Genomic DNA, 15100 nt, shown 5'->3' with positions numbered 1-15100 from the left:
TCACCAGATTGTCGGCGGCCTTTACAGAACCCACCCTGAGACGGAGCCAGAAGGCCTCGAGACTCCAGTACCCAATTCAAGCGCCGGCTCACCATCCGTTCAAGCAACTTGCAAAGAACGTTGGTGAGGCTAATGGGACGGTAGCTGTCCACCTCCAAAGGGTTCTTCCCTGGTTTCAAAATGGGAACAACAAGACTATCCCGCCATTGCGACGGAAACTCACCCTCGACCCAAATGCGGTTGTACAGATCGAGGAGGCGTCGCTGGCAGTCCACTGAAAGGTGTTTCAGCATCTGAGAGTGGATGCTATTTGGCCCAGGAGCAGTATCAGGACAAGCGGCGAGGGCACTTTGAAATTCCCACTCACTGAATGGAACATTGTACAATTCAGGATGGTGAGTGCGAAAAGAAAGACTCCGATGTTCTATCTGCTCCTTAATGGAGCGGAAGCCCAAGGGGTAGTTGGCAGAAGCGGAATTCATAGCAAAGTGCTCTGCCAAGCGGTTTGCAATGATGTCGGAGTTAGTACAAACTGCTCCATCCAGCGAGAGCGCAGGGACGCTGACAGGGGTCCGATAGCCATAGAGGCGGCGAATCTTGGCCCAGACCTGCGATGGAGTGACATGGAGGCCAATGGTTGACACATACCGCTCCCAGCACTCCTGCTTGCGTTGGCGGATAATGCAGCGGGCTCGCACACGCAGCCGTTTGAAGGCGATAAGGTGGTCGATTGAGGGATGTCACTTGTGACGCTGGAGCGCCCCCCGGCGAGCTTTAATCGCTTCAGCGATCTCAGGCGACCACCAAGGCACAGTCCGCCGCCGAAGGGACCCAGAAGAATGGGGAATGACAGAGTCGGCGGCAGTAACGATGCCGGTGGTGACCGATCGAACCACTGCATCAATGGCACCATTAGAGAGAGGCTCAATAGCGGCAGTGGAGGAGAACAAGTCCCAGTCAGCCTGATTCATAGCCCATCTGCTAGGGCGCCCAGAACACTGACGCTGTGGCAGTGACAGAAAGATCGGAAAGTGGTCACTACCACACAGGTCGTAATGCACTCTCCATTGGACAGACGGTAAGAGGCTAAGGCTACAGATGTAAAGGTCAATGGCGGAGTATGTGCCATGCGCCACATTGAAGTGTGTGAAGGCACCATCATTTAAGATCGAGAGATCGAGCTGCGCCAATAAATGCTCAACGATGGCGCCTCGACCTGTTGCCACTGACCCACCCCACAGATGGTTATGGGTGTTAAAGTCGCCCAGTAACAGGAAAGCTGGAGGCAATTGAGCTATCAGAGCAGCCAGGACATGCTGCACGACATCACCATCCGGTGGAAGGTAAAGACTGCAGACGGTAACAGCCTGTGGCGTCCACACCCGAACAGCGACAGCCTCTAAAGGTGTGTGGAGAGGTACAGACTCGCTGTGAAGAGAGTTCAGGACATAGATGCAGACGCCACCAGACACCCTTTCATAAGCTGCCCGGTTCTTATAATAACCCCGATAACCACGGAGGGCGGCGGTTCGCATTGCCAGAAACCAAGTTTCCTGCAGAGCAATGCAGAGGAAAGGGTGAAGGCTAATAAGTTGGCGGAGCTCAGCTAGATGGTGGAAGAAACCGCTGCAGCTCCACTGGAGGATGGTGTTGTCCATGGCTGAGAAAGGCTTGATGGGACTGGGAAGGGAGATTACGCCGCTGGGTCACCTGCTGCCTCCGATTTAGCACCTGTGATAGTGCTTTCCATGGCATCTGATGGACCGGCGAGATGGAGGTCCTCAGCAGACGCCAGAATCTCCACCGCATCCTCAGACGCAGAGCTGGAAGGTTGCGGTGGGATGGCTGCCACCGCGAGTTCCTTGGGCTGAGAGCTGTTCTTGGGTTTCTCACGCCGTTCCTTGGGTTGCACCGGCTGGGAGGGCTTCACCGATTCAGTCTCCGGGACGGAGGAGGATCGTGAAGCCCTACGACCAGCTGATTGAGGGCACTTACGCCATTGTCGGTCGTCAGGCTTCTCGCTGGCGGAAACCTGGGAAGGGAGGGACCCAAGGGACCCCCCGAGAGCATGAGAAGCCGAAGAAGTTGGACACTTCTCCGGCTTAGAAGTGGGGACGGATGTCCCCGATGGGGGTGGTGGTGTTGCTCCTGAGGTAGGTGGCGCAGGAGCAACCCGGTGGGTAGAGCCCCCCACTGGCGAAGGGGCAGGAGGAGTTTTACTACTCGTCGATCCGGCCACAATAGGAGAAACAGACGGGGCTAGCACAGGTGTTGTAGCAGCAGCGTAGGAAGATGTCATTCTCACAGGATGGAGTTGGTCGTATTTCCTCCTGGCCTCAGTATAGGTTAGTCGGTCCAGGGTCTTGTATTCCATGATTTTACGCTCTTTCTGGAAAATTCGGCAGTCTGGCGAGCAAGGTGAATGGTGCTTCCCACAGTTGACACAGATGGGAGGCGGGGCACATGGAGTATTGGGATGTGATGGGCATCCGCAATCTCGACATGTGAGGCTGGAAGTGCAGCGAGAAGACATATGGCCGAACTTCCAGCACTTAAAGCACCACATCGGGGGAGGGATATAGGCCTTAACGTCACATCGGTAGACCATCACCTTGACTTTTTCCGGTAATGTATCCCCTTCGAAGGCCAAGATGAAGGCACCGGTAGCAATCTGATTTTCCTTCGGACCCTGATGAACGCGCCGGATGAAATGTACACCTTGGCGCTCTAAATTGGCGCGCACCTCTTCATCAGACTGCAAAAGAAGATACCTATGGCAAATAGCTCCCTGGACCATATTTAAACTCTTATGGGGTGTGATCGTAACGGCAACATCCCCCAACTTGCCACAAGCGAGTAACCGTCGTGACTGGGTAGAGGATGCCGTTTGTATCAGGACTGACCCAGAGCGCATTTTTGACAAGCCCTCCACCTCCCCAAACTTGTCCTCTAAATGCTCAACGAAGAACTGAGGCTTTGTGGAGAGAAAAGACTCCCCATCAACCCTCGAACAAACTAAGAAGCGGGACGAATAACTGCTACTGCCATCCTGAGACTTACGTTCCTCCCACGGTGTGGCCAGGGAGGGGAACGTTTTCGGATCGTACTTCTGAGCATTAAACTGAGCCCGAGAACGCTTAGAGACTGCTGGCGGCTGACCACCAGCGAGAGACGATGCACCACGCTTCATTGCGGGTCATCCGCCCTGATGCCACCTCTCCGACCAAGGGCCCTCCCCATGGGCGCCACCCAGCCACGGCATGAGCCACCTGGCAGGATGGCCGTTGCCGGGAGTCCCAATACCCCAAGAGGATAGGCATCTACTCCTTGGCATACGTGGGGAGTTAACGGCGCAGGCATCAGTAGAGCGATCCCTGTGTTGTCAGGGGGCTACAACCAACAGGGTACATGGCGGCCCCACCACAACGGACAGGCTACCGTGCTGGATGTTAGGTAACATGTGGTCCATGGTCGCCGTCGGTGCAGAAAAAGGCACTGCACAGTGCAAGGTGTTATTGCACGCAGAAAAAGAGTCATGCCCAAGAGATGGAGAGCGGACAGGACTGCAGTTCAACGGTGCATAAGCTGGCGAAAGGTCTGATCGCAAGATGGACACAATGCACCAAGTAAGGTGCCCTTCCCCAATCGGCTCGCTGTTCAGAAAATTTTGAGAGATGGAGGTCAAACCCAACAGGGGACCATCATATAAGGCCGAAAAGTTTGAGACTCCTTTTAGTCGCCTCTTACGACAGGCAGGAATACCGCGGGCCTATTCTAACCACCGAACCCGCAGGGGGCTTCACAAAAGGTTAGCATGTCAGAACATCGGGAAGAAAATCCCAATCTAGAGACCAAAAACAAGTTAATCCGCACGTTTAAGTGCACTTATGGTGTACTAGACTCTTGCACTGCATGTTGCTGTTGATAAATTGTTTCTGTTGGTCATAAGCCAATCAGGCGAGAGTATACACTCTAAAAGCTGTCAATTCAACTAAATATCTAGATAGTAAAATTATGAACAAATTAATTTTGAATAATAAAACAGAAAATGTTTTGGGGAAAGTGAACCAAACACTGTTTTATTGGTAGAGCACCCAGAAGATACAAAAAGCCTACTAAGGAGACTGCCTACACTACACATGTCCATCGTCTTCTGGAATATTATTGCGCAATAAGAATGCATACCACATAAGTTTGACGAAGAAGTTAAAAATATTCAAGAGAGGGCAGCTCATTTTGTATTATTAGAAAGCAGAGGTCCCAGATATGATACACAACTTATGGTGGCAATCATTAAAACAAATACTTCGCTGCCACGAGATATTTTTACGAAATTTCAATCACAAAGTTTCTCTTGTGAATGGGAAAATATGTTGTTAGGATCTACATAGGGGGAAATGTAAAATAAGAGAAATTAAAGCTTGCAAGGAAAGAATTAAGTCTTAATTTTTCCTGTGTACTATTTGTGTGGAACACAGAGAAATATTCAATGAACCCTCTGCCTGGCACTTACTTTTGAATTGCACAGCAAACATGTAGGTGTAGATGTAATACGTGAGTTGGCTCATATAATGCTACAATACGTGATCAATAGTATCTGGATACCCCCAAAAACATGTTTGTTTGTTTTTTTTTTTTTTTCCTCGTATTAGGTGCATTTTGCTGCCACCTATCACCACATAGTTCATATCAGCAACCTCAGTAGTCATTAGACATCATGAGCGAGCAGAATAGGCCCACTCGCAGACTTCACACGTGGTGAGGTGATAGGTTGTCACTTGTGTCACATGTCTGTATGCGAGATTTCCACACTCCTCAACATCCCTAGCCCCACTGTTTCTGATGCGATAGTGAAGTGGAAACATGAAAGGACAGCTGGTTGGTTGCTGCTGGGGAAGGGGACCAAACAGCGAGGTCAGCGGTCCCATTGGGTTAGGGAAGGATGGAGAAGGAAGATGGCTGTGCCCTTTCTAAGGATCCATCCTGGCATTTGCCTGAAGCGATTTAGGGAAATCACGGAAAACCTAAATCAGGATGACTGGACGCGGGATTGAACCGTCGTCCTCCCGAATGCAAGTCCGTGAAGGGACACATACAGCACAAAAGTGTACAGGCCAACCTCATCTGTTGACTGACATATCAGTGACAGTAGAAAAGGGTTGCACTGTGTAATAGGCAGACATCTACCCAGACCATTACACAGGAATTCCAAACTGCATCAGGATCCACTGCAAGCACTATAACAGGTGGGAGATCAGAGAACTTGGATTTCATGGTCGAGCATCTGCTCATAAGCCACACATCCCGCCGATAAAATCCAGACGACCCTTCAATTGGTGTAAGGAGTGTAAACATTGGACAAAATGGTACACAATGTGGCAATCCAATGGCAGGGTAAGGGTATGGGGAATGCCAGCATGTGTTGTGCCAACAGTAAAATTTGGAGGCGGTGGTGTTACAGTGTGGTCATGTTTTTCATGGAGGGGGCTTGCACCCTTGAATTGCATGGCATTATCACAGCAGAGGCCTAGATGGATGCTTTAAGCACCTTCTTGCTTCCCACTGTTGAAGAGCAATTCGGGGATGGTGGTTGCATCTTTCAACACAATCGAGCACCTGTGCATAATGCATGGCCTGTGGCAGAGTGGTTACACAACAGTAACATCTCTGTAATGGACTAGCCTGCAGAGTCCTTATCTGAATCCTAAAGAACACGTTTGGGATGTTTTGGAATGGCACTGACTTCATGCCAGGTCTCACTAACTGACATTGATACCTCTCCTCAGTGCAGCACTCCATGAAGAATAGGCTGTCTTTCCCAAGAAACCTACCAGCACCCGATTGAACGTACGCCTGCGAGACGAAAGCTGTCATCAAGGCTAAGGGTGGGCCAACACCTTATTGAATTCCACCACTATTGATGGAGGGCACCACGTAATTTTAAGTCATTTTCAGCCAGGTGTCCAGATACTTTTCATCACATACTCTAACTTACAATAATCTGAGCCTTTGGCATATATTTACTTGTATGTGGCAACTAAGTTGAGAAACTTATCTAAACTGATGACAAGCTCGACTACCTCAAAAAGATGCAATTGCTTTCCCAAACCCAAGGAAGAATTTTTATAAAAAGGCAGGGCAGTTTAAAAATAATAAACTTATGACTATTAAAATATGCTTTGGAAATTTCAGGGTTGTTTGGTTTTGTCCTTGACAGCCAAAAGGAATCTACAACGAAGTTTAATAAAGCCATGAAAATATCATGTACACTGTATTACAGGATATCAAATTCATTTTTCAATGAACAATATACACTTTTTTCTTCCTCTCTTTGGTACATTTATTATGTGGAAGTAGTGCTTTTTCCGTTAGTTGTTCCTGCACCATAACAAACATACATATTGAAAATATCACCCGACCAAGTACCATATGGTCCATCCATCTGCTTTTCTAGGCCATTCTGATTTTATCGTTGGAGTTGTTTGAGAACAGCGCTTTTCTTTCGGTTATTACACCAGTCTAACTAATGATTAACAAATATGATGAAAAAGTCCCGATTTACAAATATTGAATAAACATGTAAAGGGAATTACAGTAACAACCAATATTTTCATCTCTCGGTGTACATTACAAATGTTTCTCGTTGAATGTTTTCTCTCCAGGGCAAACAAATTTAAAGAAAGAATGTGCATGTCAGGCTATTTTAATTCGTCAGGTTACTAACCTGATTCATTCCCGCATTTGCAAAGAGGAGTGTTGGGTCATCAAGGGGAATTGTTGAGGATGAATGTACATACTGATGTCCCTTCTTTTCTATAAAAAAATTTAGAAAGGTTGTTCTTATTTCTTTCGCTGTTGGTGGCATCTCGGCGGTTAATCGCGACACTGAAAAATGAAGATTATTATTTATTTACAGCAGATTAGGCTCTCCTCTGACTGAAAAAAATCTTATTCGAACGAAACATTGGTATTAAAGAATAATGCAGCTTTCAAGTCACTCAGTTTAGTTTCAACATATGGCACAACAAACAGTAAACATTGCTTGTACATGAGAAATATATTTACAGCTTTAATATCACAGTAAATAAAATGTATATTGACACTAGGTGAACTGTGTAATGTCATTCAGATATACCTTCACGGGAAATGAGAGCGCAATAGGTATTATCACAAACGTCATATACACTGCCCTCACTTGAATCAGTTCCTACTTCCTTCTCATACTTTCACCACATGTGTCGACTGTGCTGCAGCTTTCAGTTCCAGACTATAACAAAGATAAACCACATCACGCACTAAACCAAAGATGTCCACCTCAAAGTATGGAGTTCGTGCAGTTGTCTGGACGCAGCGAATACAGTGACATCTATTGCAAGATATCTCGTACCACAGTTCGCAGCTAACGATCGCGGTTAGTGATACGTCGGAAGTCTGTGATGGAGGTAGAGTTGTCGCGTTGGTGTTGTGGTTAAGCTTGTCGAAGGTTGCCTTGTTTTGCCGTAATACACAAAACCCGCGTTTTTGTTAATTGTTGACAGTATTATTTACGTACGACGGTGAAGTGAAGGCATGTGTTTTGTGAACGTTGATTCTCTCCGGTCGGCGTTTGTTCTTTGTTATCCTGTAGTACTGCGGTGAAACTATCAAGCGTTGTTGGATTAAACGTGTATGGTTTAATATCCAGCTAAACTTATATAAACATGAAGTTGGTAGACCACGTTGTTCGAAGTTTTAAGGTAGCGAAAGTATTCAGGGAGAATACAGATAAGATAAATAGCATTGACTTTTCGCCGAGTGGAGACACATTGATTTCCTGCAGCGAGGATGATCAAATTGTGATATACGATTGTGAAAAAGGGACACAGATGAGGACAGTCAACAGCAAGAAATATGGAGTTGATCTCATACATTTTACGCATGCGAAAAACACAGCAATTCACAGTTCCACAAAAGTGGATGATACTATACGATATTTATCCCTTCACGATAATAAGTATATTCGCTATTTCCCAGGACATACAAAGAAAGTTGTCTCACTCTGCATATCCCCTGTTGAAGACACTTTTCTCTCAGGTTCGCTGGACAAAACATTGCGGTTGTGGGATCTGAGGTCACCGAATTGCCAAGGGCTTATGCATCTGTCAGGAAGACCAGTTGCAGCATACGATCCTGAAGGACTTATCTTTGCAGCTGGGGTAAACTCAGAACATATTAAACTGTACGATTTGAGATCATTCGATAAAGGTCCTTTCATAACGTTTAAATTAAGCCAAGAAAGGGAGTGTGATTGGACTGGACTAAAATTTAGTCGTGATGGGAAAACTATTCTGATATCTACAAATGGGTCAATTATCCGACTGATTGATGCCTTCCACGGGACGCCGTTGCAGACATTTACTGGCCATTTAAACAACAAGGGAATACCCATAGAAGCATCTTTCAGCCCAGACTCGCAGTTTGTCTTCAGTGGGTCGACGGATGGCAGAGTTCATGTGTGGAACGCAGATACTGGGTACAAAGTTTGTGTCCTCAATGCAGATCATCCAGCACCTGTCCAGTGCGTGCAGTTCAACCCCAAGTACATGATGCTTGCGTCTGCGTGCACAAATATGGCATTTTGGCTTCCAACTGCAGAAGAAAATGCTTGAATCTGTTGTGCACAGTGTCAGTCGAAGATAACGACGTATGTAGTGGGTGAGATTTGTTAAGATTACCCGAATATTTTTGAGGAGAAGGCGTTTGTATGTATGTGGAACTATTTTTGACAGTAAGATGATGATACTTTTTCGTGACAAAAACTTGAAGTGTTTCATTCCAGGGTAATTTTGTGTTTGGATCGAGGAGAAACGTTCCTTGAGATTGTAATGTGTATAGAGTACGAAATTTTACATATTGCTTGATGTAATCGGTAATAGGTTATGTAATTTTAAATTTGGAAAGACTACAAGAAATCGTTTCATATACTTAATAGATGGTAAGGTGTACAGGCCAGTAGTTGTGTACATGTAGGAGACTGTTTTAATGACGACACACTACTTGCTTTGATAAGCAGCACGGTTTATGGAATATCAATTTCTGTCCTCTGCTCATGAACATAGGGAAAGAAACGTGCTTTTTCAGTTGTAATAGTAAGTGGATTACCACATGTATATTGTGCTTCCATCTTATTTTGAAAGCCTTGCATCTTTCAGAGTAGACAGAAAGATTCCACATGAAATATGTCAGTACAAGCTGATTTCGTAAATCAGCATACAGGACAAGACTGTTTGCTAAAGTACATGTCCATAATGTGTTTGTGCCCAGTGCTGGCCGAAGAAGGAGTGTGTTGATGGATTATCTATGTTGTACAAATGCCCTCAAGCTGTTTTAAAGAGGAATGATATGATGTGCTGACTGCAAGACAATGTTGGAGAGGTTTGTTTGTGTGTGTGTGTGTGTGTGTGTGTGTGTGTGTGTGTGACATACATTCTGCTCATTTTAAATGAACAGTGCTTCATAATACCACATACTGTTGATATTATATGTTCCACATTTTGGTGTAGCGCCTCTTAGTAGCTGTAACAGTTACCAAATAATGGACATAGCATTTTTGTAAATTTTAATGGACAGTTTTGCAACAGTTGTTAGACTAAGGAAGTTTCATGTTTGATGTATTGCTCTTAGTAATGCCAACAAATCAGCAGATACTAGAAATCAGTTAGCATTTCTGTAGCTTCAAATGGATACTGTTATAACTCTTGTTACCACAAAAAGTAGTGAAATTGCAATACAGCCTAATGATCATTATAGATTATTTAAAATACACATTTTCCATTACTGAAGTAATAGCTCACATCAAGCATGTAGGCCTACCTCCAGGGAAATAAACACTTCGGTAGTGAGTCTTATGTGACTTCTTCTTGACTAATCTCTGCATCTTAAGTGGCTGAGGATACTAGCTACACAGGGCCATTGAGGCAGATGATCAGAGACACGTTAATTAAAACTTCTGCTTCCATGTCAACTGTGGTAAAATGGTCTGTTCGTGATTTAGAGAGGAGCCTGAAACTCAAGGAGTATTTCTAAATTAAAATGAATATTTTTGTATCTGAACTGATTCTTCCATTTTTGTTATATTGCTGTTGCTTCAGAAATTACAAATTTATTAGAAAAATCTTACTGTGTTGAAGAATAACAAAGTTTCTTTTCTTGCAGATTTGCGTTGTTGAATGTAGAACTTTCAATATTTTGTTGTTCTATTGTCAAATGTTTGAGTGCAATGTGAACATATATTGTTCTACATGTATATAAATTGTACATATTACTGTCATGCTGTGGAACTATTTATATGTAATTGTTAAAATGATTTGTGCAGGCTGTGGAGTGTGCACATTGGAGGAAAAATACATATACAACACATATGTGGTTTTCAAACACTGTGAAATAACTGAAATAGAAAAAAAATCTATTAGAGTGAAACAACCCCCCCCCCCCCACAGTTGCATAACTATGTGTAGGTCTGAATATATGGGGATTCTGTCTCTAATTTTGATGACACAGAACAGTACAGGCATCATTCTTGTGTACTCAATGTAGAAGATAGTACTACAATTTGAGTGTGTTTTAGAAAATTGGTTACCTGTGGTTCCTTGGAAATACCTCTATAATTGATATGTTCTCATTACCACAGTGTGAACATTAATTGCTCCAAATTACTTTCTGTTACCAAGGTTTTCAGGCTTTTAAATTTTGTAAAGGTTTAAATAAAGTGTGAGGTCTCACCTCCAACAGGGTTGGTTAGCTGTCTCTGTTTTGTGCCTCTTTCATTTTTTTACTTTTTTTCTCAATTTCGTGTCAGACTGTTTTGAGCATGCCATACATGAATTGTAGATTTAGATGCCAGTGGATAGTGTGAATATTAATCTTAATTAATGCCTCAGAATTTTATTATCCTCGAAATTGCATGTAGGTTTATAATTTCACTTCATCAGACTCAATGATGAACAAATATGAAGAAGTCTGCAGGGACATGTTTTCTAGCACTCAAACGTACTTTTTTCTATGTTCGTACTTTTCAAATAGTGTGTACATCCATTTTTTTATGAGTGATATAAAAAAAGAAAGCTTAGAGAGTGGCAGGTAGCTTGTGTCCTCTGTCATTTGTTTCAGTGGAAATTGCCTTAAAAGTTTGGAGAACTAAACCAGTTCCACAGTTACAGGCGCAGCTTCAGAAATAAAATTTTCTCCGTGGTGTTTGCATATCGGACAACTTCTGTGGAGCAACATTTAGGTTTGTTTATCATCAATCCTTGCCAGTATTAAAAGCTGAATGAACCAAAGAAACAGCTTTTGGGCCTATTAAGTGTAAAGTAATTACAGATCTAAATCTAAACCCAGTGACAAGGATATTTTCTGGCAATCATACTAAACTTGAAGAGAATGAGAAATTATTTTTAAAAAATTCAGTAATCAAATACCTCTCTCTCTCTCTCTCTCTCTCTCTCTCTCTCTCTCTCTCTCTCTCTCTCTCTCTTTCTCTCTCTCTGTGTGTGTGTGTGTGTGTGTGTGTGTGTGTGTGTGTGTGTGTGTGTGTGTGTTTTTCTGTTTCTGACTATATGTTTATTTGACCTTCTAGCTAGAAGTGCTAGGTGATTTTTTTGTAAAAAGATTCTGAATTGTTTATTTTCTTTATCCCTGTTGCTACTGTTTAATTTTCTGTCAGTATTGAGAAGAATTGGTGAAGTAATTCTTGTTACAGAAGAAAGCACTGTTATCTTTTACATATGTGCATGAAAATCTGAGATTTTTAGCTGTGATGTGATAAATTTTTGCATTTATAGTGTATTCTAACTTACGGAAAATATGTGTGTTAGTATTAATGTTAGTGTAATTTTATAGTTGTGTATTTGTGTAAAACTGCAAAATGATCCCTATGTTCCATGGCAGTTATTCATTCTCGTGAATATGACATTTAAGTAATGTGGTGCTTACATCCCAATATTTTTGTATCCACTATTCTATATGTGTGTGCTGTATAGATTTGCCACCTTATAAATGATAAAATTGACAGAAATGATCTCATAAGTGTCATTTACACATTGTGGCTTGTAGATTATTTTTTTCTTGTTTTCCTGTTTTGTCTGCAGTAGCATGCATTTTTTTCTGTAATATAGCCTAGTTTTGAGATGTTAGATATTTATTACTAGGAAATGTTTGTATTTGAATGTGTCCACTCATTCCTATTTGTTGTTTCTCATGCTGCTTTACAAAATTGTGTGTAAGGATACACAGAATTACCCTGGTTTATCATTGCCTGTAAAGCTTAGTACTCAACTGTACAAGAAATATATAGTTTTAGTTTCTCTTGTAGTGTAGCGTATAAATAGCATCAGTGACATGATTCAGCAAGACTGCAGAATTATTTAAATATCTCGGTGGTCCCTAAATAACAGGTTTTGAGTAACAATTATTTCCTGCATTGAACAATATGGAAATTAAGTAATTACACATCCATAACTTTACAGTTCTTTCAGGTACATAAATGTACATTATTTGGCCCCTCAATATTAAATTTATGGCACACATAGTATTTTATGTGGTAAATTTGTGTGCAGTGGGTGTGAATTGTTACGCACATAATGCTATTTTATTTAGTTTTTGAATTATCGTCACAAGTTGCTGATAGACACCTACAGTATTCTTTTGTGATACCAATCCTACTGATTGCATTGGATGTTTTAAGAAATAGGCATTTGAAATTTTCCTGTCACTTGACAGTATGTATTGATGTGTATAATTTGTCTTATAAATTGTTTAATTATATATATATATATGTGTGTATATTAAATTCATTTTATAAATACATATGTGATAAAATGTTTTTACATGTCACATGTAATAAAACTAATTTTGTCTACTTCATCCCTGTTTGTAATTAAGCCATTTTGGCAGAGTACTAATATTATTATTTTTTCTGATGATAAAGCTTGCTTTCCTTCCGTAGTTACATGTGCCACGATTTGACAAACCTATTTGTGACACAACTTCCTTCAGTGTAAGTAAAGCATAGCATTCTTACTGGTTTCATGTAAATGAAGAGGTGACTGAGACATTTTAGTAATGTCATGTGCTTTTGTATTACAGTGCCTTCTGTTGGTCTGCACACCATTTCAAGCTAGGGTTAACCATGATGATCAACTAGAAATGTTTTGTCTCAGTTTGTTGGTTTTTTATAATAATTTGTGTTATGAGAGGATGTGTTTGGTTATGCAAAAATGAATGACACTTTTATTTATTATTTGCTTAGAAAATGCTTGTAGTCCTTCCTAACCAACAAATAAAATAGTGTGTTGTTTATAATGATAAAGATTCTATCCTTGCATGCTTTGTTGGAGTTTTTAAAAAAATATGACCATCAGGAATTTAAATTAAAGAGTTGTGTCCATTTGAGAAAGACAAACTGTCCACTAACATGAGCTACCTTAGCCTTCTTTGTAAGGATAAATTCACCCTTAAAACCAGTGTTTTGTAATCACAGTAGGATGCAGTTTTCAACATTTTTATTCACATCACTTAACTAGGTGTAACAGTAACCAAATATCATAAAAATCATAAACAATAAAGATTCCACATTCTGGTAAAAAACATTTTCAAGGATATGTATATAGAATAATGACTCGCACTGAATCTTGTTAATGTCCATGGCAGCGGCTTATTATCATTGAACACTTCTCACCACCACGGTACCCAAAGTTGCTAATCTGTAATGGGTTGAGATATGTTGGACAAATCTTCCATCTTTCTATGTATGCCCAAAATCAACTGTATCTTGCAAGGTATTGAAAGACAGTTACAATTTTCTATGAATTTGGACAACTACGAAACCTGTTTTGAGGTACTAGTAACATACTAGAAACTGTACACAATATATATACTCAAAACAGAAATGATATTTTAATAGTCTTGTGCCTGTGACCAATATTTCTTGCACATGCAACATGTATACATAAAATGAATAGCTTGATGGTCTCAGAATTTCTGTAATATAGTATAAAAGAATGGAATTACAAATCTAGATGATGATTTTACTATGATTTAAATCACAAAAATCCAAGTGCTAATTGGCCTTATTATCTTTTGGCTTTGAATATCGGAGAAATATCACCTGATATTTTCAGTGTTATATTGTAAAATATGTTATTTTACTCCAACTTGAATGTCATGGCATCATCCATACATTTTAAAATACACCGCCTCGAATTTTCCAGCTCTCTTTACATTTACATAATGACTTTATTTTTTCCACCCTGCTGTCTACTTTTAACACTACTGCAGTGGTGTGCACTCAAGAAGGCAGCTCTGATGAGGTGTTCGGCGCAGAGGGAGAGTATGATATTTCGCTCTGTTGTCATTGTGCTCCCTTTCCCTATTCCACATCACACCCTCCAGTCATTGTCTACTGTGGTAATTGGCAATGCTGTTTGTTTCTAACCTAGTAGAATTTATATGCTTGGAAAACAGTCTGTTTATTCTTAAAGTTATACCTGTACTTGGTTCACACCACACATCATAGTGCCTAAATAACCTTGTCATACCTAAATTAACATGAAAATCGTCACTGAAGCATACACTACGAGTTGACGTGGCGGAACAATGCTGTTGGCTGGAGTTCAAATGTTAAACTACGAATCACCCCCATTTCTTAAATTCACACCACCGTAACATGTGTTCCTTGTTTGTGATCACTTCAATAACCAAATATACGCTGATAAATGAGGATTTAAATTCGTCAGAATGTTAAGAGGTGACACTGCTTATTAACTGGATATATTTGGCCCTAAAACCCGAACTAATCAAAATTTAGGCTGATAGGTAAGCCATGCAATAAACTGAATCAGTGTGGACTTCAAAATTGTTTTGATTGGGGCATCTCAATTGCTTGTATACTTTCATACCATACTAAAGCTGGATACCTTGTTACAAATGGCACTCTTATTACTTGAATAATGTTTTTCTTGCATGTTTATAGAAGTCTCTTGCACTTCTAGCAGTTTTTGCCTAATCTTTCCTTTTTGTCATACAGGTCTTTTTGTTACCCTATCAGTCTAAAAAGTTTCAAGAC

At 41.5% G+C, this 15100-nt stretch overlaps 3 protein-coding genes across 3 annotated transcripts in view; 2 read left to right on the top strand and 1 right to left on the bottom strand.

Annotated features, from left to right (window-relative positions):
- The window catches only part of LOC126325453 (alanine--tRNA ligase, cytoplasmic), a 185721-nt gene extending 178482 nt beyond the window's left edge, over positions 1-7239 (bottom strand). Inside the window, exons 1-2 of the mRNA XM_049995175.1 lie at positions 7136-7239; positions 6725-6885 (exon numbers count right to left, since the gene is read on the bottom strand). Of these exons, the coding sequence (XP_049851132.1) occupies positions 6725-6865 (141 nt within the window). The 5' untranslated portion in view covers positions 6866-6885; positions 7136-7239. The remainder of the gene's footprint in view (positions 1-6724; positions 6886-7135) is intronic.
- Positions 7240-7395: 156 nt separating this feature from the next.
- LOC126325508 (uncharacterized) overlaps positions 7396-15100 on the top strand; it is a 69935-nt gene continuing 62230 nt past the window's right edge. Inside the window, exon 1 of the mRNA XM_049995226.1 lies at positions 7396-7411. The gene's annotated coding sequence lies outside the window, so the exon portion shown is untranslated. The remainder of the gene's footprint in view (positions 7412-15100) is intronic.
- On the top strand, positions 7701-13345 carry LOC126325498 (WD repeat-containing protein 82). Its single transcript, XM_049995208.1, has one exon. The coding sequence runs from the start codon at positions 7701-7703 to the stop codon at positions 8646-8648; it is 948 nt and encodes a 315-aa protein (XP_049851165.1). The 3' UTR covers positions 8649-13345.

This window comes from Schistocerca gregaria, chromosome 2, assembly GCF_023897955.1.
Source record: "Schistocerca gregaria isolate iqSchGreg1 chromosome 2, iqSchGreg1.2, whole genome shotgun sequence".
NCBI lineage: Eukaryota > Metazoa > Arthropoda > Insecta > Orthoptera > Acrididae > Schistocerca > Schistocerca gregaria.
This window is presented reverse-complemented; position numbering and strand designations above follow the sequence as displayed.

Coding starts and splice junctions, on each gene's coding strand:
- LOC126325498 (XM_049995208.1), top strand. CDS start 7,701: ATGAAGTTGGTAGACCACGTTGTTCGAAGTTTTAAGGTAGCGAAAGTA.